Source organism: Mustela nivalis (assembly GCF_964662115.1).
Source record: "Mustela nivalis genome assembly, chromosome: 19".
NCBI lineage: Eukaryota > Metazoa > Chordata > Mammalia > Carnivora > Mustelidae > Mustela > Mustela nivalis.
Window position 1 is genome coordinate 37,150,098 of NC_139038.1, and position 26,410 is coordinate 37,176,507.

A 26,410-nucleotide genomic window follows, 5' to 3' on the forward strand; every position below is an offset into this window, starting at 1 on the left:
GTTTTCTATTGCTCCATCGGAAATGACCACCACTCACAGAGCAGCCTGCAACACCTGCATTTATTAAGTCACAGCTCTGGGGGCCACAAGTCTGGGAGGGCTCCACTGGGTTCAAGGGCTTGGCCTGTGGGGTGGCCTGATGGGCTCTCAGCTGGAGGCCTGGGGGAGTGGGGGGGGGCACTGGGTCCCAGGTTCATTCAGCTCCTTCTGGTTGTGGCAGGAAGGCGCTTCCCCACTGGCTGTCAACTGGGGATCCCCCACAGCCATGGAGAAGCATCTCCTGGGCCTGATTCCCTCTCATACTTTGACTGTCCCCGACTTCCTCCAAACAAACAGATAAATGGGGCCCAGAGGCCAGACGGTGCACCAGCTGACTTGCCTGTCTCTGGGCACCCAGGGGCGGGAGCTGAGAAGGGTAAATATGAGTGGGAAGGGGAGGGGAAGAGAGGGATTGTGACACAGCACACACCCCCCTCCCCCACGGGAGGCTCCTGGAGGAGGGCTGGTGGCTAGGGCTTGGTGGGCCCTACAGAGGAGACGGTGATGGACTGGTGGATGATACCACCCATGAGCCTCAAGTCAGAGGTACAAGGTGGGGGTACTGTGCAGGTCCTCAGAGGGACCCCGGCCTCTGGCTCCAGGTCAGTGTGACTGCATTAGAGGCTAAGGCGAGCCTGAATCCAGGGGCTGTAAGTGGCCACATTGGTGTAGACGCCTGGACGGTTGGGCAGGGCACAGCCCTTGCCCCAGCTCACCACGCCCACCAGAACCCAGCGCCCAGATCTCATGCAGGTCAGGGGTCCCCCAGAGTCACCCTGCAGGAGAAATGCAAGCTTAGGTCTCAGCCCTTTGAAGATGTGGGAGGGCAGTCCCAGGGCTCTAGTCTCCGAGGTGCTGCCTCCGGGTTAGGGGCCAGGATGGATGGCCCCTCTGTCTTGGGTTCCAGGGAGGGAGGGTGGGTACTAGGCACAGGACCTAGACTCCAGGGCTCCAGGCAGTTTTGCGCACCTGACAGGCGTCTTTGCGGCCCTGGACATAGCCCGCACACAGGCTTCCCGGCAGCACGATGCGCTCAGTGCCGGGCACGTCGGTGCCCACGTGGTACAAATGGTCACAGGTGCGCCTGTCCAGCAGTGGCACCCTGACTCCCTGCAGAGGTCGCCAGTCTGGAAGTGGCACTGGGGTCGGGGCAGGGCGTGGGAGGAGGATTTCTGAGAGCTGGGAGAGACCAGGGCTGACGAGCCTGACCCCGGGGGGCCAGGCACGACTCCCTGTCTGACTGGGAGGAGGAGGACAAACAGGGAAGACCTCCCCAGAGGTCGCGCCCAGTTCCGGACAGGGACAGCGTGGGGCTGGGGTTCCCGGTCAGAGGGTGATGGAGAGGAGCCCCCGCCCCCGGCCTCACCTCCCGGGTACAGGCTGCCCCAGCCGGTGACCCAGCACGGTGTGCCGGTGGGCGGGCGGGCCCCGGGCTCGGGCAGGCACACGGGCTGGACGCGGGCGCTCAGGGGCACCGGGCGGCGTAGCTGCAGCAGCGCCAGGTCGCCGCGGGCGCCGTCCTCGGAGAAGTCGGGGGGCAGGAGCACCCTGCGCACGGGCTCCGAGAGTGCGCGGGGCGAGGCGGGGACCAGGCGCAGCGCCCCCAGAAGCACGCGGTACTCGGACGGCAGCGTCGGCCTGCACGACCGACCGGGCCAAGCTGCCGCTGGAGCCTCGGGCCCGGGCCCCGCCCCCCCGCTCCAGGCCCCGCCCTCCCCGGGGCCCCGCAGCCGCCCGCCGCCCTCCGACCTGGGGAAGCAGTGCGCCGCGGTCAGCACCCACTGCGGGGCGATGAGCGAACCCCCGCACACGTGCTCCCCGCGGTGCTGGATGCTCGCCTGCCACGGCCACTGTCCGACCCGGGCGTCCCGGCCTCCTACGATCCGGCTTGACACCTGGGGATGCCCGCAGGCTGAGGGGGACAAGGGATACTCGAGGGAGGGCAGAAGACGGGGGTGGGTGGGGGGAGTAGGCTGCGAGGTGGGTGGGATGGGGAGACGCCGGGCCGAGAGCTCAGGGACTCTGAGGCGTCCTCACCTGCAGACTCCCGCGTCGCTGTCCCAGCAGCTCCTGGAGGAGGAAGCAGCAAAGCGAAAGGCCTGGATTAGGAATTTGGTGTCAGATAACGGGGCTCCGGGGAGGGATGTCGGAGATTAGGAAGGAGGGTGGAACATACTTCTCACACGGACCAGGTGCCAGGCTTTTGTGCAATCACCACACCGGCCTGGTTACCTGATTTAACCCTCTCCAGGGCAGCCTGATGGGGGGGGGGGGTGTCTCACACCCCTACACACATGCGCACACAGGAGCTTGGGGAGCCCACGGTCATTAACAGGGAGAAGGGGAACCGGTGAAGCCAAGATTAGGGTGTCCCTGAGTGCTCTAGGGGAACCAGGCCAGACTGGGGTGTGATGGAACATCAGGGACCCCCCCCCCAGCCCTTGACCCCCACTCACCCAGCAGCAGTAGGACCAAGACCCCGAGACAGGAAGCCCCCCTCATGGTGTCTTCAGAGCCTGGTAAGGGTGGCACAGCTTAGAGTGCGGACTCTGGTCAGAGCCTGCAAAGAGATGGGAGGAGGGTCCTAGCCCAGGCCCCAGAGGCCCTCTGTCTTTCCTCAGCCCCTGGTTGGTCCTGGATCTATCCTGGCTCCTGGGGATGGGGGATGGGGGCAGGTCCTATGCACGACCCTCTGCCCACGCCCTAGGGACCACACCTGTCCCCCCAGCTCCCACAAGATTTGAGCCCCCTTGGCCTCCCCAGGCCCCCGCCCCACCACCTTAGCCCCTCTGCCTGCCGGCCGCCCTCGCCTACCCTGGCAGTGTCCGAAGCCTGCTCTCACCCTCTGGCCGGTGCCCTCCCTGCTGACTGCACAGGGGAGGACCTGGGGGCTTAAAGGGCCAGAGGCTGTGGGGGCCTGGCCAGGGGGTGATTAAGGAGCCAGGGCGGGGCTGTGGCTTCACCAGTGGAGCCTCAAACAAAGATGCTTTGAGCAGCACTTTCGAGGTGGCAGGAAAGGGACTCCTGGGTTTGTCAAAGGACACCTGGCTTGGGCCACGGTCCTGAGAGGGGGGGGTGGGGGCCTGGGCTCGGGGGCCAAGGATGGGGCGGAGGGCTGCGGTCAGGCCAGGAAGCGCTGGAGAATCCCTGGCAGCTCATCTCTGAACCTGATCACGGCTCCTGGCTGCTGTTCGTGCTGGTCACGGAGCCTGTGAACACTACCATTCTGTCCAGAAATCCCTGGCGTGGCCGCACACACCAAGCTCTACTCAGTTCCCCACTCTGCACTAATTCAACGCAAGGCACGGCTGATTCAAAGCCTCCAGCACTCCTTGCTTGACCAGAAGCAGACTTGACCCTGAGGAACAGTCCATTCTTGAATTTGGTGTGGCCGGAACAGCGAGGCTGTTGGCCTCCATGAACCTGGTCGATGCTGGGAACCAGGGTCGGGGAGTCAGGCCTGGACTGTGTCTACCACCCAGAAGTCTCTGGAGCTCTTTTCTGCTGGCTCACCTCCTCCTCATCCCGCAGCTGTCCACTCTGCCCCCGGCCTCCTGGGGCGCCTTCCTGCCCAGCCCTAACTCTGTCCCAGGCTTGTCACTGTGTGCGTTGACATGTGATGGAGGAGGCCTGATTCACGGCTGTTCATCTCCTCCTTGGGAGGTAAGGTCTGGGTGTCTGTCTCCGCTCTGGCTGCCAGAACAGAAAGGCACACTGAGCCCCGAAACAAACATGACTGCCAAGTCCAAGGACAAGGTGCTGGCGAGGAGGATACTGTCCTGACACCTCTGTTCCTGGTGCCTAGGCCATGGCTGTCTCTCAGAGAAACGAGGGAGAGTTTAGGAGATTCTCCAATAACCAGATGCCAAAAGGGAGCATCGCGGGCAGACCCACCGTGATGTGGAGCGCGAAAGGGAGCCGTTGGGCAACAAAGGACACTGCATCCTTTCATGGGAGGAGAGACGGCTCGGGTAGAGGTGTTCTTACAGTCTGGGTTTGTCACTTCTCTTTTCTCCTTGCATAATTGAAGACACAGGCATAAAGCAATCGGACGTCTCTGCTCATGGTTGCACGACATGGAAACTGGATGCTAACAGCTTAACAGGGAGGAACAGAGCTGTACAGGGGCAGGATTTCTCTATACTACTGAGGCTGAGCCAGTATTAACTCAAAATAAATTGCTATCAGGGCGCTTGGCGGGCTCAGTCAGCGGAGAATGCGGCTCTTGACCTCAGGGTTATGAGTTCAAGCCTCAAGGTTAAACTCAAGGTTATGAGTTTAAGAGAGTACTTAAAAATTAAAAAAAAGAAAATCTTGAATAAAACAAAATGAAGTAAGTTTAAGTTGTTGATTATCATCCCCGGGACAACGGCTACAAAAACAGAACAGGAGCTGGGAAGGGAATCAACACAGGACGGTAATAAAACTCAGTGAAACAGGGGCGCCTGGGGGGCTCAGTGGGTTAAAGCCTCTGCTTTCAGCTCAGGTCATGATCCCAGGTCCTGGGATTGAGCCCTGCATTGGGCTCTCTGCTCAGCGGGGAGCCTGCTTCTCCTTCTCTCTGCCTGCCTCTCTGCCTACTTGTGATCTCTCTGTCAAATAAATAAATAAAATATTTTTTAAAAATCAATGAAACACAAAAGGAGGAAATAAAAAATATCCAGGACATAGACGTAGCTATTAGACACAAGATACAGGAAGCAAACAGAACAGTGGGAGAGGTTACTCATCAGTAGTTAATTTTAATGTAAATGGACTAAATACTCTGGAGGAACCCCGTGGCAGGATGGATCACAAACACAGGACCCCAGCACATGCGGCGTGCAAGACATTTTTTTTTTTTTTAAGATTTTATTTATTTGTCCAAGAGAGAGAGTGAGCACAGGAGACAGAATGGCAGGCAGAGGCAGGCTCCCTGCTGAGCAAGGAGCCCGATGTGGGACTCCATCCCAGGACGCCGGGATCACGACCTGAGCCAAAGGCAGCTGCTCAACCAACTGAGCCACCCAGGCATCCCCATGCAAGACATTTTAGAGTTGCAGGCACACGGAGCTGAAAATGGAAGGTGGGGGAAAGCAGGCCATGCGAACAACAGCCAGAAAGGAGCAGAGGTTGTGTCTGAGCGTCAGACTTTCAGTTAAAACTTGTGAGAATCAAACAAGGACATTCTAGACTGATAACTGTCAAAATCATTAAGAAGACAAAATAATGACCAACATCTACACTCATACCCAGACCCAAAATACATGAAGCAAAACTGACAGAACAAGTGGGAGAAATGGTTCTGACCACCGTGGGAGGCTCCATACGCCACTTTTTTTTTTTTTTTAAAGATTTTATTTATTTATTTGTGAGAGAGAGAGAGAGTGAGAGCGAGCACAGGCAGACAGAGTGGAAGGCAGAGTCAGAGGGAGAAGCAGGCTCCCTGCAGAGTAAGGAGCCCAATATGGGACTCGATCCCAGGACGCTGGGATCATGACCTGAGCCGAAGGCAGCTGCTTAACCAACTGAGCCACCCAGGCGTCCCATCCATACGCCACTTTTAATAACGAGCAGAACCGCCAAAGAGGAGGTCAGCCGGAAGAGGGCCGGAGGATGCCGGAGAGCAACGAGATTCAACACACACTGACGGAACCTGCCCGGACAACCGGCAGAACACACGTCCCTCTCGGGCACGACGGACACCCTTCAGGACAGACAGTAGGTCTGGCCACAAAATAAGCTGCAAGAAATTAGAAAAGATTGAAATCATATAAAATGTTTCCCCGGGGTGCCTGGGTGGCTCAGTCGTTAAGCATCTGCCTTAGGTCATGATCCCAGGGTCCTGGGATGGAGCCCCACATTGGGTTCCCTGCTCAACGGGGAGCCTGCTTCTCCATCTCCCCCTCCTGCTGCTTGTTTTCCTTGTTTTTCCTCTCTCGCTGTGTCTCTGTCTGTCAAATAAATAAATAAGCTCTTTAAAAAAAAAAGAAAGAAAGAAAAGAAAAGTTTCTCTAAGCCACAGGGGACTGAGGCTGGAAGCCGCTAACAGAAGACTGAAAAATTCATGGATATGTGGACATGAAACAGCATATTCCGTACCAATGGATTGAATTAAAAAAAAATTCACAAGGAAAATGAGAAAACGCTTTGAAATGAATGCAGATGGGAATAAGACACACCAAAACTAACGGACGCAGCACGGGCAGCCCTCAGAAGGAAATTTACAGCTGGGAATGGCGACATTAACACAGGAGAAAAATCCAATGTACTTGGATTTACAGCTTCCGGAATAGAAAAAGAAGAGTGCAATGACTCAATGGTAGAAGAAGGAAGGAGATCGTAAAGAGAGGAACAGACAAAATCAAGCTGGGGGTAGAAGAAGAGAGGAAATCAACGAAACCAGAATTTGGTTCTTTGAAAGACGGACAAAACTGACAACGAAAGTGAAGACATTACTACTGATCTTATAGAAATAATGATGACTGTAAGGGACTATGACCAGTTGTACCCCCAACACATTAGATGACAGCAATGAGAGGGACAAAATCCTAGACCCACAAAAACTACCAAAATAGAATTAGGAGGAAACAGAACATCTGAACAGAGCAATTAAGAGACTGAATTTGTGCTGGGAACATTCCAGCAAAGACAAGCCTGGACCAGATGCCTTCAACGGTGAATTCCACCAAACATCTGCAGAAATGAACACCCATTCTCCTTGAACTCCTCCAAAACATAGAAGAGGAAGGAGCACTTCCTAACTCTTCCCCGGGACTAGCATTATGGTGATGCCATCCCCAGACAAGGCATCCCGAGAGACAGAAACAATAGATCGATAACGCTTACGGATGCTTGTGCACAAGTCCTCACCAAATCATAGAAGACTGAACCCAGCACATCTCAGAACAACCGTACGTCATGGCCGAGTGAGACCTGGCCCATGAATGAAAGCGTGGTTCCACAGGTGAAAATCGATCAGTACGATGGGCTTCATACCTGAACAAAACAAAGGGAAGAAACCACAGGGTCAACTGATGCGGGCAAAGCACTTGGTAAAATCCCAAAACTCCTTCATTACAAAAACCCTCAATAAACGGAACGGAAGGGGCTTCCTCAGCATGATAAATGGCGTCTGTAAAAAACCCACAGCTAACATCATACCAAATATCTAAGACTGAACGCTTTCCTCCTGGGATCAGGAAGGCGACAGTGAGGCCAGTTTTTGCCATTTCTATTTGACATTTTACTGAAAGTTCTAGTCAGGGTAGTTAGCCCAGAAGAAGAAATAAAACACATCCAAACTGGAAAGGAAGAGGTGACGGTATCTCTATTCGTAGATGATGCGGTTTTATATACAGAAAATCATAAAGGACACACAAAAGAGGACCACGTTAATAAGTGAAGTCAGCGAAATCGTAGAGTCCAAGATGGAGACGAGTCTGTTATACCACCAGTGAATAATTCTAGAAGGAAATTTAATAAGAAATTTCATTTTCAAAGCATCAAAAGTAATAAAAAGGAAATAAATTTAACAGGAGATGAAAGACTTATGCACAAAAAAGCTACAAAACATTGCTGAAAGAACTTGGAGACCTAGAAGCACCTGGGCCTGGGGGGGGGGGGCGGTCTGACTCTTGATTTCAGCTCCAGTTATGAACTCAGGGTCATGAGATCTAGCCCTGCACCAGACTCTGTGCTCAGCCTGGAGTCTCCTTGAGGTTCTCTCTCTCCTTCTCCCTCTGCCCCCCCCTCCAGTTTGCATGTTCTCTTGCTCTCTCTCTCTCTCAAAAAAAAAAAAAAAGAAGAAGAAGGAAAGAAAAGAAAGAAAAAAAGAAATTTTTATAAAGGATTTTATTTATTTGAGAGGGAGCACAAGCAGGGGGACAGAAAGAGGAAGAGCAGGCTCCCAGCTGAGCAGGGAGCCCCAAGTCCAGCTCCATCCCAGGACCCTGGGATCATGACCTGAGCCGAAGGCAGATGCTTAACGGACCAAGCCACCCAGGGTCCCCGGGAAAAGGAATTAAAGACCTAAACAAATGGAACTACATCCCCCGTCCATGGATTGGACACATAATAAAGATGGCAGCATGTCCCAAAGCAAGGCACAGATTCAGCGCGATGCCTCTCCTAATCCCAAGGCTCCTTTTAGCAGAAATTGACTCAAAGAGTCAGATGGGCAGAGCTCGGTTCTCCCAGCAGGGACCTGCCCGCCGGGGACGCTCCTGTGAGTGAGCCCAGGGGTCTGGAGGTTTTACTGTCTGGCTTCCACCCCGTGAGCACAGAGCCCCTGTGGCAACATCAGCGCCTCCAGAGGTCCCCAGGGCACAGGATGGCCCTAAATGTTGCCGGCGGCCACGCTATGAGCGTTAACCATCTGGAGGGGCACAAGGCTCCTGTCTACAGAGATGCTCTTGTCAAGCAAGACATTCCAGAGGCTCAGAGGTGATTTCCTAGGAGCTGGTCGAGGGCCAGCTCCTAGGGGAGTGCCTGGGGGGAGTGTCGGCGGCCTGGCACTAGTCTGTGACCACCGTACAACCACCAAGGACAAAGCAATGTTCGCGGAAAGCCCATGCACGCACCAGAAACATCTGTTTGAATCAATGGCACCGCCTTCCAGGAGAACCGAGAGATGACATGGAACAGGAGAGGACTTGGAGGATCCTAGCCGCTGCCCCCAGGAAGCTCCTCCGCCGTGTTGGCAAACACGACACAGGAATTACCCAGGGAAAGAGTGCACAGAGAACAAGAAAGGGCAGACCTTGAAGGTGCTGTTGGGAGAGATCGTCTGGGGCAAGGGCTGAATGAGAAAATGGATGTAGCTGAAGGGTGACCCGGCATATTTGAAGAAAAGGTAGAGAAACCTCTTCAGACCTCAGAGCAAAAATACATGAAGATGGTAGGACCGAAAATAGTGCCGACAGGGAGGGACACACGAGGTCGGTCCCACAGCAGACAGTCGTCTACCCTGGGTGACGACTTGGTGTTTCCTATTCTCCTCTAATCTGTGTATATTTAAATTTTTCTGTAGCAAAAAGTGTTTTAAGTAAAATAAAATCAGAGGTTGAGAGCAAAGACAAGGCAGGGCTCTAGACAGCTGGGAAGGTCAGCAGACCGACAGCCCTGCCGTGTCCCCGGCCGTGTGCCTGGCCTCGCTTGGAAGGCTGCAGTGCGGAGGTGTCTCTCCACCACCCTGCTCTGTACATTCCTAACACGAGGTCAGGAGACACAAGGGATGGCGTGAGCCCACACCGAGGAAGAGCACTGTGACATCACTTCTGAATCAAAGGCTTTGCTGGGTGACCTCATCCCCTTGGACTGCTGTGACAAAATACCGTAAAGTGGCTGGGAGGGTCACAGATAACAAGCATTTCCTTCTCATGGTTCATGGGCTGGAAGCCTGAGGTCAAGGTCTGGTGAGCTGAGTGGGAGGGGTGGAGGGAGAGGGAGAGAGAGGATCTCAAGCAGGCTCTGTGCTCAGCCTGAAGCCTGACCGGGGGCACAATCCCACAACCCTGAGATCGTGACCTGAGCCAAAATCAAGAGTTGGGGACCTCACTGACTGAGCCCGCCAGGTGCCCCAGGGCTAGGAGTCTTAAGAATGAAATATACGGATATTTTACATCGACACAAGTTACAAGTTGCTGAAAAGATTATGCCTCCAACAACAGAGCTTTGAAATAAAGAGAAAAAAAAAGTTCCAAATACTCAAGATACAAATAAATCCACATTTTCCTCAGAAATCAAGAGCTCTGGTAGATGGAAAAAAGCAATAACACCAGAGTACTCACTGAACATGCTTTGGACCTAAATCAAGTATTTGGGGCTGCTCGGAAATCCACCATGCCCCCCAGAGGGAATAAGCCCCTTGGAGAAGGAGCTGCCTAGAGGCTGGGTTGACCGGGTGCATCAGGAAGGATGGGTATTTCTTGAGAAATAGATAAAACTTAGCAATCAGGGAAAGTGTCCTGCACCCCTCCTCCCCTCAGGGGCCAGGCTGCTGGGTTCTGGTTTCTGGGCCCCGCAGGCAGTGGCCGTCCAGGAGTCCAGGAGCTCGCTACGTGTGGTCGGGGAAAGGGCAGGGCTGTGCTCTGCAGCTGCTCCTGGAGGAATGTCTCCTCTCACTCTTCGGGCATCTTGGCCCCACCTTAGGCCCCTCAGAACCCCAGGGTGAAAACCAGCAGTTGAGAGAGCAGAGTGTGTCCTAGGTTGGCAGTCCCCTCCCTGTCCCCCTACACTGCGACGCAGAGCACGAAGTCGAAATACCTGGCTTTTCCCCTCTCCGTCAGGTCATTCAACCGCAGGAGTTTCACTGACTCTGCTGTAAAATGGGGCTCGTAATAGCTCCCGGGGAATCAGGAGGCAGAGGCGTGGGTGACATAGGGCTGGCCCACGCTGGGTGCCCCAGATGTGGTGGGGGTGGGTGGGCGCTCTGATGCTGGGGCCAGGGCAGGAAGGGGAGGGCAGGTCCTGAGGGTGGCCGAGGACCCTGTGCCCAGGAGCAGTCTGGTGGCCTCAAGGATGAGGAGGGAGGGTGGCAGCCCCACCCCAGGGCAAGCCCAGCACTCGGGCTAGACCGCTGTCGTCTTCGGCTCCTTAGTGCGTAGTGGACTCTGCTCCCGGAAGTGGGGGCTGGAGCGCAGCATGGAGCTGGTCCTCACTGCCACCCTGCTTGCCCTCCTCCCCGCGGCCCTCCAGCAGAGCACTCCCCTCCCAGCCAGCCTCTCTGTGACCCGTGCCTGGGCGAGAAGCCTGGACTCAGGTAGGACAGATCCTGGGGTGGGGGAGACAGCCACTGCAGGACAGGGAGCCTGGGCGCTGGGCTGACAGGGGCATCAGAAAGGATGGGTCCTTCTGGAGAAACGGATAAAATGTAGGAATCGGGAAAGTGTCCTGCGTTCAGGGGGCAGATCAAGAGGAGTGTGTAATTCCTTCCCTGCCCCCCCACCCTGTGCTGGGGCATGTTCTCTAAGGAACCCTGATGTTGGGAGGGGGCCTCCCTCAGACCCTGCCAGACCTCAGCCCCTTCACTGTCCCTGCCGGCCAGGCACAGAGGACGTGGCAGGCACCGGGCCACAGACAGGAGCCAGCGGCTCCCAACTCCCCTCTTCCCTCTGAGCCTGAAAAAACCACCCAGCCCCCCAGCTCCCACTTCCCCTGACTCAGCAGGCTGTGCGCCCCACCTCCCAGGGCCACCAAGTCCTTCCCTCCAGCAGAGGGTCCTGCATCACAAGGAAGTCCACCTTGGGGAGGCTGGGGAGGGACCAGGTGCCGACCCATGAGTGGCAGGGATTGTCGAGGGCCAGTCTGCGGGGCCAGGGGATCCCAGGCGGGACCACGCCCAGTTGGCCCATGGCTCCCCTTGCAGAGTGTGGACGCCCACATGTGTCAGGCCGCATCCTGTCGGGGCAGGACGCCACGCTGGGCGAGTGGCCATGGCAGGTCAGCCTGAGGGAGGAGGGACAGCATGTGTGCGGGGGCACCCTGATCACTGAGGCCTGGGTGCTGACTGCGGCCCACTGCTTCGACCAGTGAGTACCTCCAGGGAGCAGGGCTCTGAGCTGGGGGTCGCGCTCCCTGACACCCTCCCTCCCCATTTGAACCACAGCCTTCCACGCAGCTGGAGCTGTGTGGGGGAACATCGGTCACTTACCCGCCAGGATGGCCCCTGTCCTGGGGCCAGCCCTGGGGAGAGTGGGGGAGGGGACAGACCCAGCCCCGGCTCTCCATCACTGGTGAGATGATTCATTTCCCAGAGACCAAAGGCTCCCACATGGGGATCTCTCGAGAAGCTGAGGCCTCCAGTCCACTGCCCAGCATCTGGACGGCACGTGGACAGGTGACCGCCTCCCAAGCCTGATTCACACTCACCAGATGGACAGGGGGCTGGGGGCTGTGCAGGAATGTCTTAAGGAGTAAACGGGGTCCTTTTCATTTCTGGCATGTGCTCCGCTTGCAAAGCTGTCTATAATGTCAGGACCCTCAAGTCAAGACGGTCCCTTCCCCCGACCCGTGAAACCCGGCACAGCTTTCCTGACACCACCCCCTACCGCCCCGGACTCTCTCACCTCCAGGAAGCAGCTGCTGTCTGCCTACTCCGTGCTGCTGGGCTCCATCTCCTCCTACCCCCAGGCCGAGGAGCCCCAGGAGCTCCGAGCGGTGGCTGAACTCATCATCCACCCAGAGTACTTGCCGGAGACCAGCAGAGCGGACATCGCCCTGGTGCAGCTGGCCTCCCCTGTCACCTACAGTGACCTCATCCTTCCGGTCTGTCTTCCCAAACCCGGAGACCCCCTGGATCATGGCACCTGGTGCTGGGTCACTGGCTGGGGGAATATCGACTTGAGTATACGTAAGGACGCCCGGGCAGGGAGGAGCCCCATAAAGGGTGACCATGGATTCCGCACACGCTGTTGTGCTCGCGGCAGAGGGGAGCCCTGGATATACGGCCACGAGCGTGGACAAGCGGCCTGCCACCCCAGACCCTCCCTCAGGCTCCCCAGGCTGCCCTCCCAGCACACAGCATCCCAAGGATGAATGCTGGCCCAGACTGGGGCCCAGGCCCTACTGACCATGCCCCATACTGGTTGGAGAATGCGATGCAGGTCCCCCCCGACCCCGCTCTGCCTCCACCGCGATCCTCACAGCACAGGAACTGGGGCCAGACTCCCTGGCCTTTGTCCTGGCTGGGTGACCTCATCGGCCTTGCTGGCCTGTGGCTGCCCCTCAGACAAGCAGAGCCTCCAGGGGACGATACATTTCAGGCGTGTCCCACAGGGCGGGGCAGGAGCAAGGTTCACGGTGTGGCAGGACCATCGTGGTCACTGTGAGCACGATCACCTCTCATCCGTGTCCTGGGCCGCCAGGACAAACCAGCACAGGCTGGTGGGGGGGGGCGTTCAAACCACTGAAATGTAAGCTGTCACGGTTCAGGATGGCACGAGGCTCAATTCAGGGTGTTGGCAGGGCCGGGCTCCCTCTAGAAGCTCCAATGGAGGACCCCTCCTTCTCCTTCTGGCTTCTGGTGGCTCCTGGTGATGCTTTGTGTCCCTCGGCTGGTGGCTGCGTGCCCCCGCCTATCCCCATCTTCACATGGCCTCTCTCCTGTGTGCTCCTACGTGTCCCCTCCTTTTCTGTCCTGCTGGATCCCATGTGACATCTTAACGAATTAATCTGTAAAGCCCCTATTTCCACCAAAGCTCCCATTCTGTGGTGCGGGGTGGGCTTGAGTTTTTGAGGGGCGCGCTTCAACCTGTTTTTGGCCAGAACCTTGGAGAGTCACAAACAGTCGGGTCATCCGGTGGAAGTGACTTGACCACACTCTGTGGCCAGGGCCAGGCCCTGACACTGGGTCTTGGCTCTTGGCCAAGCACCAGTGTGTCCCCAGCCCCCCGCCAATCCTGCCCTGGCCTGGGCACTGGGAGGGCAGCCAAGCCCGAGGGGAGCTCCGCACCTCTGTGCACGCCCCGCCAGAGGGAGGAAAGGAACGGTTCTTCCTTGTGCTTTGAATATTCGACACAGACTCACCTTGGCACCCAGGCTCATGGGTCAGGGACTCCCGAACACCAGTGCAGGCCCAGGGTCCTCGAGGGGCAGAGCAGCGGAATGCTGAAATGACAAGAACAGGCTTCTTGCCATCAGTCCCGCTGTGCACGGGGGAGCAGGGATGGGCCAGCGAGAGCCCGTGGACAGTCACCTCCCGTCTGAGCGCTGCTCTGCTCCCCACCCCAGCGCTGCCCCCGCCCTTCACCCTGAAGGAGCTGACCCTGCCGCTCATCGATGCCTCAACCTGTGATGGCTACTACCACGAGAACTTGGACACCCCCATCCAGGAGCCCATCATCCTCGAGGACATGCTCTGTGCGGGCTTCGAGAGTGGCCAGAAAGATGCCTGCGGGGTGAGCAAGCGCCCTCCGGGAGGGGGGGCAGGCAGCAGGATCTCCCACTCCCCAGCACCCCCGGGAGCCCCCCTAGGGTGGAGGAGGGCAACGTTGCTTTAAATACCAGAGTCAATTCCAACAGAAATCACGTTCTGTCCCCCCCCCCCGTCTCCCTTTAAATGTATGGTATCGGTATTATCAGAAATGAAATACTTGAAAAGCGTTCAAGCAAACGGTGACCATATCCTTATTCCTATAGCTCTTCTTTGCAGCCCAGAACGGTCTTTTTTTCTTTCCCAAAAAGAAGGGGCGCCTGGGTGGCTCAGTGGGTTAGAGCCTCTGCCTTCGGCTCAGGTCATGATCCCAGAGTTCTGGGATCGAGCCCCACATCGGGCTCTCTGCTCGGCATGGAGCCTGCTTCCTCCTCTCTCTCTGCCTGCAAAAAAAAAAAAAAGAATTTCAAGGCCTCTGAGCTGATTGCCCCCAGGACCAGGTTACTTCTGGGCTGGCTTGGTGTTATGTTTCCTCGTCTGCTTTCACAGGCAAAATGCACATTAGCTCACACGCCCTCTTAGCATTGTTGTATCACAGATTTTTTTCATCCCGAGGAAGCAAACAGCATTCTTAGCAACACCAAAGTGCCCCCCCCATCCCCTACCCTGACACGCACAGTTGTATCTGGAGAACACGGCATTCCCGTGCCACTGCTTCTCCCACCTGCCAGACATTTTGCCCAGAATTCCCAGATCTCTGTTGCCTTCCAGAAACATCCAGCCCGCCGATCCTCCGTCCACCAGTCCTAGCTAGCCGAGCTGAAGGGAGGTTGGTGGGCCCGGGGAGATCCCTTGGAAATTTCCCCCTCGCAGTCCCAACACTTCTGGACTCCTCCTTTGTCCCTAGGGTGACTCCGGGGGACCCCTGGTCTGCGACGTTGGTGGAGTCTGGGTCCAGGCAGGCGTGGTAAGCTGGGGCTTTGCCTGCGGACTTCCAAAAAGGCCGGGAGTCTACATCAACGTCAGCACGTACGCCACCTGGATTGCCAGCACCATCTCCGGCTTGGACCTACACCCCGAAAACTCTTCTCCACATCTTGCCGGGCTCTTCTTCCCGCTGGTGCTGCTGGTTCTGGGGCTGCTGGGGGACACGTTTGCCCCCCTGAGGCTGGCCTAACCAGGCAGCCAGCCCTGTAGACTCAGCCTCTGCTGTAGAAACTCAGGCCCTTTCTCTGGGGTCTGCTGGCATCTGTCTGGAAACGCCTCCCCAAGCCCTCCCAGGAAGGCTCCCTTCCACCACCCTCCATCCAGGTCTGAGTCCCAGGGTGCACACACACTCTGGGATTCCTCTGGCCGCTTGGGGGAACCTGTGGAACTGAGGTTTCCAGCCCCCAGCGCAGGGCGGGTGCCTTGGCAGGCCTATCTTGTTTGAGAGGCAATAAAGAGAAGGCAGCACGCAGAAGGCCCTTCCTCCCTGCGCCTCCAGGCCTCAGAGGGTGTCCGGGAAGGCGTCTCCCACTTGCGGGAGCTCTCCCACCAGGGTGCCGCTGGGTGCAGCCCCGAGAGGTGCATGTTACTCCTATTTCCAGTTTTTCAGACGTGGAAACTGAGGCTGGGGGGGCCTGGGTTTATATCTGGGCAGGGGATGGGAGGAGAGGAGGGCAACCTGAGCCTGTTCTGGTAGGCGTTTCAACCCCCGTCCTGGGACAGCCCCCACCCCGGCCTATGCCTGGCTCTCCCACACACAGGTGAGCCGAGTGGTCCCATCCTTCAGTGGCTCCCTCTGCCCCCGAGCAGCAAGCTGAGACCCCTTCACCCTCTGGAGCCCCCAATTACCCCTCCAGCCCTTTCTCCACAGCGTTCCCAGTCCCTGCTGCTGAGCCCACCGGAACCCCATGCTCCCCTCTCTGGAGACTTCTCTGCATGCACAGAGAAGTGGGTCCCCATCAGGGCTGTCTCCTGATGGCCACATAGCCAGGGAGCTGCCCCCATCCCCAGCGCTGGGCCTCTCCAGGAGGGGGAGCAGCCATGCAGGTAGGATGGGGGGGGGCTGCGGTGAGGGATGGCCTGAGTGCTGAGCCACAGGTGTCAGAGCAGGCCCCCAGCACGGCCCGCCCTGGGGGAGAGGGAGCCCGTGTTAGATCTCCAGGATCATCTGGGGCCCAGACCACAGCTATGGGCTGACCACCAGGGTCACGGCTGCAGTGACCACACCCCCGAGGCTCCACACATGTTTCCAACACGTGTCAGCCAGGCACCCCAGGGAGGAGTGTGAGTCCCTTGTGCATGTGAATGACAGACACGAACTCTGGCTGCTGCTGCCCTTCTACTCCAGGCGTGTCTCCTGGGGGCACCTCCAGGGGTGGCAGCCCAATGTGACAGTGTGCATGAGGGAGAGAGAGGAGGACAGGCTATCGCCTCGCCTACCAAAGGGGGTCTCAGTGACCCGAGCCTTGCACACCCTGCCTCTCCATCCCCAGGAGCTGACAGCCCCCAAGGAGCTCCAAGGGAACACCTGATGAAGCTCATGGTCAGGGCCATTCCTGGGCCACTAATGTCTCCCCTGTGCTCCTCCTCACCACTCCTCCCAGGCCAGGAGACCTGGAGGCCCTCAGGGAGGCAACAACAGGGACCTCGAGAGCCAGGGCCCCTCCAACCCGGGAGACTCTCTGCCAATCCACATCCTTCCTTTTCTACCTTCTCTCCTTCCAACCCTCCCTCCCAACACTTCAAGTCCACATACATCAAGCCTGTCACACAGAGGTCCTGGAGGCTGACAGCCAGATGCACTCGTGACCAAACAAGATCCTTTTGGATATTGCTAACTTCCAAGAAGAACATACAGGGGGGGGGGCAGTGAGAGACAGTTGGGGAGCAGGAGGGAGGGCATGGAGCTTGTTGTGGCACCAAGATCTGAAGTCTACAGGGAGAGGTCACCCCAGGCTGGAGCAAGCTTGGGGTGCACTAGGAAAAAATAGCTGGGGAAGGGAGGGATTCAGGGGTAGGAGGGCCCTGGGCGAGCCTGGGCCTGCGGCGGAAGCAATCTTTTGGGCTGTAGCAGAGAAGGGGCGGCCTGGGCTCTCTGTGCAGCACCAGTAGGCAGGCGCGGGCGCAGCATGCCGCATAGGCCCCTGCCGTGGGGAACTCGCAGGAGACTGGCCAGTTATGGTGCTGTGGTGCCAAGGCCACAGAGGGGGACGGTCATAGGGAAAATCTTGCCCCCTTGCAATGCCTGGGGTCCCAGTCCCACCTAGCAACGGCCTCCCACAGGGACCTGTTCAGTCCCTGAGTCCACCTGGCTGAGCCCGTGCCCACCATCCCTCACTCTGCAGGTGATTTGGTGGGGGGCACACCAGGGTGCAAAGTCAAGGGGGTCTGGTGACAGGCCAGCTTCAATACCTGTAGAAGGTTCCAGGGTCACCAAGCATCCAGTGTCTCTCACCGGTGTCCCCCTCAGTGTGCCTGCATTGCGGGCACCGCGCGGAACTCTCCTGCTCGTGCAGGTAGGGGAGCCGGCCTCCAGGTAGGGGTGCTGACTCTGCCGGCTCCAGCCTCCAGCGCCTGATCCCTTGGCCACTCATTGCCCAGGCCCAGCTGAGTGTGTTGTGGGGCTTGGCCCACCCGCAAGGATCCCACAGAGTGGACACCTCGGGACACCCCTGCCAGTCCAGACTGGCTCCCCTGCCTGGAAGGACCCCAGAAGCTGATGCTGGGAAACTCACAACTTTGCCTATACCACCACATCCCCAATAGCACTCAGGACACAGACAAGGACACCAAGAAGTTACAGCCCTCCCGGAAGCCCCACTGGTAGAGTCACTGCTCACAGGGACGCCAAGATGGATAACCTCCCGGTGTCTCTCTCATTTAGGCCATTTCACTCCCCCAAGGACCCCATGCAAGAAAGTAAGTTTGTTAAAGGTGGTTTCAACCTCCAAAATGTAAACTGAAGGAGGATGAGGAGGGCTGCGGCCTGCCTTGCCGGCTACTGTCCTGGAGTGGGCTCAGGGCTCGACAAGACCGGAGACTACCATTTCCCCCAAGAAAGGAAGAAAGGGATCTTCTCTTCTTGGCTCAGCCCCTTACTGCCAGGCCCCCGACGGGTGCTCAGGGAGCACGTGTCAACGTGTTCTCACAGGAGCCCTGGCCCTGGGCCAGACACCGTCCTTCCTGGAGGAGGGGGTGGCTGGAGGAACGGGGGCAACTGGGGGGGGACGGCCAGGACCCCAGGGTCGCCGACAAGCACAACTGCGTGGGTGTACGCAGGGGGTGGGGGACCCAGCCCAATTTGGGGCTCTGAGCCCAGCGCCAGGAGGCCCGACGTTACCGGACCACGGGTCCCTCCCACCCGAAGAGGTCCGAGGGGGCGGGGGCCGGGAGGTGGGGGCCCGGCGTGGCGGGCGCTCCCTCTCCCCCAGGGGGCGCCCGGGTCCAGCCCCCAAGCGGGCGGAAGCAGAGGGGGCGCCACGCGGCGGGAGAGGAGGCCATGGACGCGCGCCTCGGGGCGCTGCTGCTGGCGCAGCTGCTGGTGCTAGTGGAGCTCGGGGCGCAGGGTGAGCTCAGGCGGGGGTGCCGGCAGCCCAAGGGCTGGGGGCGGGGTGGGGTGGGGCGTGTACAGACCGGGCGGAGCTCACCCGCAACCCCCCCCCGCCCCCCAGAGTTGGAGGACGAGGACCAGCTGTTTGCAGGTAAGGCGCCCAGGACGCGCGGTTCCCCGCGTGGGCCGCGGAGCCGGAGCGCAGACGGCGCCTCATCTTCTCCTCTCCCCCCGCCCAGGTTTCGAGAACTCGTCGTTGCTCACGTGTAACTGCAGGGCCCCTGGGGGGAGGGGCGGGCACCCGCGGACCACGTGGGGAGGGTCCCAGGGGTCCCCCCGTCCCCCTGCGGCAAGACCCCCGACGTGCGCCCTTCCTTGTTGCCCGGAGCCCCTTCCCTTCGCGCGGGCGGGCGGGGTCCTGCAGCTCAGCCGCGTGTCCCGCTGTCCGTCCCAGGGCCCTGCGGTCAACGAACCGTTCCGACGCGCATCGTGGGCGGAAAGGACTCGGAGCTGGGGCGCTGGCCGTGGCAGGGCAGCCTGCGCCTCTGGGGCTCCCACCGCTGCGGAGCGAGTCTGCTCAACCGCCGCTGGGTGCTCACGGCCGCGCACTGCTTTGAAGAGTGAGTCTGGGGCAGGCGGGCCGGGTCATGCGTGCCCTTTGGGTGCGGATATGGCCTGCCTGTTCTCCTGAGCTCCAGGCCTGGCTGCAGGCACGTGAGGCAAACCCCGTTCCCCTTCTAGAATGTTCTTCAGAGCATTCACAAGCACTCTTGTGTCGTGTTCCTTTCTGTCTTCTTTTCTTCCCAAATGACAGCACCGGGTGTCCCCTTCCTCATCCCAGGTCGGGGTGGAGGTGTACCGTGGGTGGGAGGAGGTGGGTAAGTGCTGGGCCTGTCCTGTGGCCAGGGTGGTGTGGAGTTCTCCACCTGCTCTGGCCCTGTGCATCTGTTCACTGTTTTTTATGACGGCTGCGGGAGGTGACAGGCTGGCTGAGTGGCCAGACCAGGCCCCGGGGGAGGGGAGGCATCCTGCTTCCCCCCACCCGCTCCTCCCCCCACTCCCAGACATCAGGTGTGCTCAGGGGCCGGGCCTCCTCTGAAGACCCTGCCTGCTCTCTTGTCCTGTCAGCCACAGTGATCCGTTTGAGTGGTCCGTGCAGTTCGGCGAGCTGTCTTCCTCACCGTCTATCTGGAATCTGCAGGCCTACTACAACCGATACAGTGTGGAGGAGATCATTCTGAGCCCTCTGTATCTGGGGGCTTCGTCCTATGACATCGCTCTGCTGAAGCTGTCCTCCTCCGTCACCTACAATAAGTACATCCAGCCCATCTGTGTTCTGACCTCCTCCTCTGAGTTCCAGAACCGGACCGACTGCTGGGTGACTGGCTGGGGGGACATCGAAGAAGAACAGGGTAGGGCTGCGGGCAGGGGGCTGGTGGGGGGGGGAGCCTCACACCCCACCATCTATTCCGTCCGCACCTAGGTCTGGGTGCAGCTGGGTCCCTCCTGGGGCCGCTCGGCACTTGTCTCATCACCTGCCGTCCCTCCTGCTTCCCCTGAAAGGACAGACTTCCTGTCCTCACACCAGCCTCCTTCTCCCTTCCAGAGACTGTGAGCCAGAAGCCACAGTGAGAGGGAGGCCAGCTGGGCTCGGGCCTGCACCCCCCAGACGGCAGGGGTGTTAGGGTTGTGGGAGGGCCTCAGGCAGCCTCGGGCATGGACTGATTTAGCCAAGCACTCTTTCCACGTCGGCATGGATGCTCAGCCAGCACCCAGCCAGCCCCACCCTGGCTCTCCCGCACCTCCTCCATCTCCCTGCCTTGCTTCCTTGCCTGGAGCACTGAGCCCGTGAGTCTCCTCCTGCAGTTTCAAGCCATCCACAATCCTCGGCTTCCCACCCAACTCTCCTGGGGTCCTTGAGCCAGCATGAAGTGCCACCTGCATACCTCTCACCATGAATTCCCCAAAACTGCTGGGCACAGCCTCCCCGGAGGTGCCCCGGGCCTGGACTGCCCCATACACAGCTCCCTGGCCCAGCCCGTTCCCACAGCACCCTTCCCACAGCAGCAACGACACACAGCTCCTCACGTCTGTGCTGTGCACCTGGCCCTGTTCTAGGCTCTTGAGACTGAGGAATGAGCAGGGAGAGGTCTCTCTCCCTTCTGGACCTTACCTATGAGTGAGGCTGGGAACATTTTTATACCTGCTTTACAGATGAGGAAAGTGAAAGAGGTAGGGAAATGGCCCTAAGGCCCCAGCAGGAGTCGGAGAAGCTGGGGTTCACTGGCCAAGAGGGTCATGGGTCCGTAAGGTCACACATCTGGAATTGGCAGGGGAGCGGAGGGGCTTACCTTCCTCGAGAGCTGGGGTCCTGGACGAGTGTCCCTGCAGACCTACCCTGGCCCAAAGCGCCGAACGGGTGTGAGCCAAGTGGCCTAGTCCCCAGACTCCCTGACCCCGGACAGACAGGTAGTCCCGACCAGGCCCAGGCTCCCCTTCCTGCCGGCAGGTAGGAGGGGGCTTCTGGACCCCACCGTCTTGCAGGTGTCAAGCCCAGCTCAGCCACATGCCAGGTGGGAGACCTTGGCCACCTCATGTGGAACGGGGCCATCGTAGCTCCCACCCACTGAGGTGGCTCAGAGCTTTGACGCTGTTTATAGGGAAGGGCCCAGGCGGGGGCGTGGCCGACAGGAGGCCTCCCCAACTTGGCAGCTCTTGTGTCAGCCCTGTGGCCGTCCCCTGGCTCGGCTGCTGGCCTGGGCCTAGACTGCAGAACTGCACGGGTTTGGGTTTGGGTTCACAGCCGGCTCAAGCTCCCCCCGGTGCTCTGCGGGGGCGGTGGGGTGGTGGGGTGTGGGGTGGGGGTGGGCAGTCTTCCCTTACCTGAACGAGGGTCATGGTGACGCTGTGTCCCATGAGGGCTCCAAAAGCCCGGAGAGCTCCTCCAGACGCTCTGGAAGCCTGGGGCTGTGTGAGGAGGGGAGGCTACTAGGGGAGGCCACGGGCTGGTCCACCTGCTCACATGCCTGACTGCCCCCTGCGGAGGCTCAGCTGTGCCACCCCCGCCCCCTGGCTGCTGGCCACCTCTGAGGGGCTGCTCTCTGCCTGCTGCGGAGGGGAAGCTGTATGTTGGGCAGGGGCTCTGGCCACCTGCCGTTGTCCGCAGTGGGCTGCGTGCTGGCCCCAGGGACCCTCTCCCCTACCCTGTAGCCTGGGCCAGTCCTCCTGCCCAGATGGCAGCGGAGAGGCTCAGGGTGCCGTCTTTGTCTCTCCCCGCCCCCCAGAGCTGCCATCCCCCTACATCCTGCAGGAAGTGCAGGTCGGCATCATAAACAGTGCCATCTGTAACTACCTCTACGCACAGCCCGTTTTCCGCTACGACATCTGGGGAGACATGATCTGTGCCGGCACTATGCAAGGTGGCAAGGACGCCTGCTTTGTGAGTGTCCCTTCCCAGCCCAACCAGGGGCCTCCGGGGCCCGGCAGGCCACCGCCCCAGCCCCAGGCTTGAGAGCCACCTGTAGCCTGCACCTCATTTGGTCCTTGTGTCCCCCTCAGAGGGTAGAGACCATGGCCCCACTTTGCAGACGCAGAAACTGAGGCTTGTTCACTTCCGGGGTGGAGCATGGGGTTTGCACCCAGTCTGCCCAACTCCACAGCCCCTCCTGCTGTCCTTGCCTCTCCACCGACTCCTTGGCCCCCCTACCCTCAACGCCTGGCTCTCCCACGCTGCTCCCCAGGGTGATTCAGGCGGACCCTTGGCCTGCGAAAAGAAAGGGCTGTGGATTCAGGTTGGAATCGTGAGCTGGGGGTCGGGCTGCGGGAGGCCCAACCGGCCCGGAGTCTACACCAACGTCAGTAGGCACTTCAGATGGATGCAGAAGCTATTGTCCCGCAGCGGCGTTCCCAGGCCAGCCCCCTGCCTGCAGCTACTGCTCCTGGCTCTGCTCATGCTGGCCTCCCCCCTGCGGATGGCCTGAGCACACCAGAGTGCCTGGGAGTTGGGGCCATCTGCTATGCCAGGCCCCATCCCCCACTGTCCTTCTGCTAATAAACACGTTCCGTTCACATGATGGAGTCTATGCCTTGCAGAGCCCTCTGTGGCCCGGGGGGGCTCCCCGGACACCCAGTCACCCCAGTAGCACGCCCTCACTCCTGAATTTTGCTCCAGGTGTCTGCACTCTTTGGGTTTGGGGGGCAAATCATAGGACCCCCTCTGGTTAGATCAGTCAGAAAGGTAATTGCTGGGAGGACATTAGTAGCCCCTAGGGAGACGAGGGGGGTTGCCGGGAGGGAATGTCCTGAACCCCCCCGGTGCTCAGGCCCCCCACCACACACAACAGACACTCCTGGTCTGACCTCTTTCCCCGAGGCTGACCTGGGACCAGGACTGGAGTGCAGGAAGCTGCTTTGGGAGGTAATCCCAGGAAGCCTCAGTGGGGAGGGTCCCGCTGTGGACTACTGAGGCACAGTCCCCCTGGCGCCTGTGAGAAATCACGGAGGCACGTCTTGGTGTCGGCAAAGCCAACCTCCCTGCTCACCCGTGATCCTGGGAGATGGGAAGGGGGTTCGCTTCCCCAAATGGGGAGTGGTTGAACACTGGTGGGCTGCCACAAACAAGACCAAAGTCCTCCCCGCTGGGCAGGAGGCCCCCAGCCCGCTCCCTGTCTCACCAGATACCTCAGAGGCTGCTACTGTGGCATGCGCAGGCCCCGGTTTCTGTTTCCTTCCTGCCCTCCCCCTGCAGCGGGAGGACCTCCTCTCCACACGCAGCAGGGCCAGTGGCTTCCCTGGGCTCCTGGCCGGTGGGGCACCCCACGCCTGCAGGAACTCTGCCACCTCCTGTCACCCCTCACCCCTCTCTATACTCCCCACTGCGCTGTTACATGGCGCCTGTGTGACCGGCTCTGACCTGACTTGGGGTCCTTGCAGGTACTGTTCCCTTGGTCTAGAGTGTTCCCTTTTCCTGGTTGAGCCCTGTTCTCCAGGCCTCAGCTGAAACCTTGCTCCTTCCACTCTGTCATCCTGCTCATCACAGTCCTTACGGTCCTTCCTGCCAGCTCTCCGTTTGTCACTAAGTGGCCTTGGCCATACTTTCCTGCATGGGCGGTCTCGGAGCCTGTATGGCCCAGCCATGACCATGCAGCCCTGTGCCCTTCACAGTGGGATGCCCCACCACCCCACCCGCAATCAGTGATGGGCTCCGGGAGGTCTAGCCACAGCCCCCTGCCACCCCTTCATGTGGCACAGACCACACTGGATGTTTCCAGGCCCAGGGTGGAAGGGAGCTCCAGGGGACCGTTGACACTGCACCCCGGGGGTCATCGTGGGGCAGCATTGGGTCCCTGGTTTACTCACCCCGTAGCGGCCCCTGCCTTTGCTCTCCTGAGATAGGCCAGAGATGGTGAGAGGTCTCAGCCATCCTGGGAAGGGACTCGGCAGCTTCAGGTGGGCAACTCGGGCTCATCACTCCGCCACCCGCCCCTACCCCCTGCGGCATTCCCGTTCCCAGCTGTCTTCCAGGGAAGACATGGCCCTGCTGCAGAGAGAGGCCTTGTGCGCCTGGGCATGCATGGTCCAGCAGCCTCCAAGCTGATGTTGGGACCCTGTCACGGACCAGTGGGCCTGACCCGGTGGCCACTGGAGTTGCTTGTTCCCCCACAGCTGGTTCAGGGCATGCCACTCCACTGTGGACAGACAGCTCAAGTCACTCTGACTGCTGGGGAGGACATGCGTAGTGGGAACATGGGAGTCCTGTCTGGTGAAGAAGGTGGAGGCTTGGGGGGAGTCCCCCAGACCATAAGTGACCACTCTCCTATCGTGTGCTTTCCCACCAGCCAGTATCAACCAAGAGGGGGCCTTCCCTTGTGGTCAGTTCCTGCAGCTTTCACCTTTAAGGACATCTTCAGCTTGGAGTCAAAGTTTTTTTCTTGTATCGTCTTTTATTTTTGCTTTCTTTTCTTTTTCTTCCTTCTGTAGGTTCCACGACCCGTGTGGAGTCCAGTGTGGGGCTTGAACTCACAACCCTGAGATCAGGAGTCAGATGCTTAACTGGTTGCCTGAGCCCCCCAGGAGCCCCTGGAGTCCAGACTTTCTGAACATAGTTTCTGAACATAGAGCAGATGTTAGCTTATGACACTCATCATAATTTTTCACTTCTATTATGGGTGATACCAACGTATTTTTTCTTTTCCTTTTTCCTATTCTCCAAAAAGTTGTAGAAGCCAGAGCACATATTTTAGGTAGCCACTAAGATTTACTATTTCCCTTATGCAAACAAGAATAATTACAGAGTTGGGCTGCCTGGGCGGCTCAGTGGGTTAAGCCTCTGCCTTTGGCTTGGGTCATGATCTCGGGGTCCTGGGATCGAGCCCCACATCGGGCTCTCTGCTCAGCGGGGAGTCTGCTTCCCCCTCTGTCTCCTCCTGCCTCTCTGCCTACTTGTGATCTCTCTCTCTCTCTTTAATAAATAAATAAAATTTAAAAAGAATAACTATGGAGAAACGGAAGTATTTTGGATGGGTTCTATGCATAACCACAGTCCAGAGCTTCGTGCATTTCACAGTGTGTGGAGAGTCGGGTGCAACTAGGGATCCAAGGGTGACAGCCGTCTAGGCGCTTACCATTCTTTTAAGCCTATTCCAGATTTCCTTTGCTACCCCTTTGCTATCGTGTTGTAATCAGAAAAAAAAGAAAAAAAAAACACAAAAACACACACACAAAAAAACCCAGTAAGGGCATTTATTTATTTATTTTTTTAAAGATTTTATTTATTTATTTGACAGACAGAGATCACAAGTAGGCAGAGAGGCAGGCAGAGAGAGAGAGAAAGGGAAGCAGGCTCCCTGTGGAGCAGAGAGCCCGATGTGGGGCTCGATCCCAGGACCCTGAGATCATGACCTGAGCCGAAGGCAGCGGCTTAACCCACTGAGCCACCCAGGCGCCCAAGTAAGGGCATTTAAAGACCAAACAAGAATCCAGTTGGTTGGGTGTGTGGACAGGTGACATTTTCTCAGGCTTATGGAGGAGGGTCTGCTGATGCACTTTCAAGCCACCTGCCTGCCACATTCCAAGGACAAACGCCAGGACTGCCGCTATCAGCAACAATAGAATAGCTACGAAGATTCTGGTACAAGAGCGAGAAACTGGTGCTAGCGGGTCTTCAGAGATCGGAGACAAAGTTACGTGGGTGTTGAATTCTAGATCCTCTAACAACCAGTCAAGGGGAGAGCAACGTGATGTCATTCTCAGGCGGGACGGCTGATGAAGGGGACCTCCCGCCTGCCCTTCCCCAGGGAGGTTCCTACGGCAGGGAACAGAACGGAGCTCAAGGATGTCGGCGTCCTAATCTCCGGAGACTGAGTGTGTCACTCTCGGTGGCAAAAGACACCCTGCAGACGTGGCTGAGCCAGTGGTGTGACATGGGGAGACTGTCCTGGATTGCCCTGGTGGGACCGGTGTCATCACTGGGGGCCTGAAACCTGAAATTCCTGGGAGGAATCGGAAGAAGCAGTTCCTAGAAGTGGTGCCCGAGAAAGAGGCTGGATGAGGCAGTGGACGCAAGAAAGAATAAATAAAACATGCCAAAACGGCAGAAATACAGTGTCGATGTCCCATTTCTACTGGAAAGAAGAGGAAAAAAAAGCAATCGAGGGGGCATTAGAGGTGAGGGCAGCAAACCTAAGAGCCAAAATTAGCCAGCGTTCCCCAAACTGACCTGATCATGGAACCCTCGTCTTGGGGGGAGTTTCACAAGAGACCTGTAAGACGCTGCCCCACGTCTCCAGGGCCAAGCTGGGTCCCAGCAGTCCCCTGAGTTCCTCCCTCTCCTAGGAGCCCCTGATCTGATACACTCCATCTCCTGGGGTGGATTTTCCTTCAGTAAACTCTCAGGGCTTTCAGCACTTGTCTCTGCCATGTGTGCCTTCTGACACAAGGGGGCACTGCTGAGCTGGAGCTGCACAGGGGCTCTTCTAGAGGGC

The 26,410-nt window shown here is 58.5% G+C and overlaps 3 protein-coding genes across 11 annotated transcripts; 2 read left to right on the forward strand and 1 right to left on the reverse strand.

Moving 5' to 3' along the window:
* Nucleotides 1-41: 41 nt before the first annotated feature.
* PRSS33 (serine protease 33) lies at nt 42-23,089 on the reverse strand. 8 transcript variants are annotated; one of them, XM_082713412.1, is made up of 11 exons: nt 22,970-23,089; nt 21,312-21,395; nt 13,546-13,626; nt 6,892-7,017; nt 3,553-3,732; nt 2,496-2,599; nt 2,077-2,109; nt 1,789-1,951; nt 1,406-1,677; nt 1,009-1,178; nt 42-815 (listed from the first exon to the last, which is right to left on the reverse strand). In XM_082713412.1, exons 6-11 carry the CDS (start codon nt 2,539-2,541, stop codon nt 657-659), a joined length of 843 nt encoding a protein of 280 aa, XP_082569538.1. In that variant the 5' UTR covers nt 2,542-2,599; nt 3,553-3,732; nt 6,892-7,017; nt 13,546-13,626; nt 21,312-21,395; nt 22,970-23,089; the 3' UTR covers nt 42-656. The 8 variants fall into 8 exon arrangements, with proteins under 8 accessions (XP_082569538.1, XP_082569539.1, XP_082569540.1 ...); XM_082713413.1 differs by lacking the exon at nt 22,970-23,089 and adding an exon at nt 22,135-22,227; XM_082713414.1 differs by lacking the exon at nt 21,312-21,395.
* On the forward strand, nt 10,601-15,353 carry LOC309854360 (serine protease 33-like). The gene is made up of 5 exons (XM_082713406.1): nt 10,601-10,780; nt 11,387-11,549; nt 12,093-12,370; nt 13,750-13,916; nt 14,799-15,353. Exons 1-5 carry the CDS (start codon nt 10,663-10,665, stop codon nt 15,066-15,068), a joined length of 996 nt encoding a protein of 331 aa, XP_082569532.1. The 5' UTR covers nt 10,601-10,662; the 3' UTR covers nt 15,069-15,353.
* Nucleotides 18,292-22,496, forward strand: LOC309854361 (testisin-like). Of its 2 annotated transcripts, XM_082713407.1 has the most exons (7): nt 18,292-18,444; nt 18,550-18,579; nt 18,668-18,694; nt 18,883-19,048; nt 19,557-19,840; nt 21,713-21,867; nt 22,169-22,496. In XM_082713407.1, exons 1-7 carry the CDS (start codon nt 18,378-18,380, stop codon nt 22,406-22,408), a joined length of 969 nt encoding a protein of 322 aa, XP_082569533.1. In that variant the 5' UTR covers nt 18,292-18,377; the 3' UTR covers nt 22,409-22,496. The 2 variants fall into 2 exon arrangements, with proteins under 2 accessions (XP_082569533.1, XP_082569534.1); XM_082713408.1 differs by lacking the exons at nt 18,550-18,579; nt 18,668-18,694 and having other exon boundaries at nt 18,311-18,444.
* Nucleotides 23,090-26,410: the final 3,321 nt, after the last annotated feature.

Coding starts and splice junctions, on each gene's coding strand:
- PRSS33 (XM_082713414.1), bottom strand. CDS start 2,541: ATGAGGGGGGCTTCCTGTCTCGGGGTCTTGGTCCTACTGCTGCTGG. Junction 2,110..2,495: donor CTTGGTCCTACTGCTGCTGG/GTGAGTGGGGGT, acceptor TTCCTCCTCCAG/GAGCTGCTGGGACAGCGACG. Junction 816..1,008: donor GCCGCAAAGACGCCTGTCAG/GTGCGCAAAACT, acceptor TTTCTCCTGCAG/GGTGACTCTGGGGGACCCCT.
- LOC309854360 (XM_082713406.1), top strand. CDS start 10,663: ATGGAGCTGGTCCTCACTGCCACCCTGCTTGCCCTCCTCCCCGCGGCC. Junction 10,781..11,386: donor GGCGAGAAGCCTGGACTCAG/GTAGGACAGATC, acceptor CTCCCCTTGCAG/AGTGTGGACGCCCACATGTG. Junction 11,550..12,092: donor GCGGCCCACTGCTTCGACCA/GTGAGTACCTCC, acceptor TCTCACCTCCAG/GAAGCAGCTGCTGTCTGCCT.
- LOC309854361 (XM_082713407.1), top strand. CDS start 18,378: ATGGACGCGCGCCTCGGGGCGCTGCTGCTGGCGCAGCTGCTGGTGCTA. Junction 18,445..18,549: donor AGTGGAGCTCGGGGCGCAGG/GTGAGCTCAGGC, acceptor CCCGCCCCCCAG/AGTTGGAGGACGAGGACCAG. Junction 18,695..18,882: donor GAACTCGTCGTTGCTCACGT/GTAACTGCAGGG, acceptor TGTCCGTCCCAG/GGCCCTGCGGTCAACGAACC.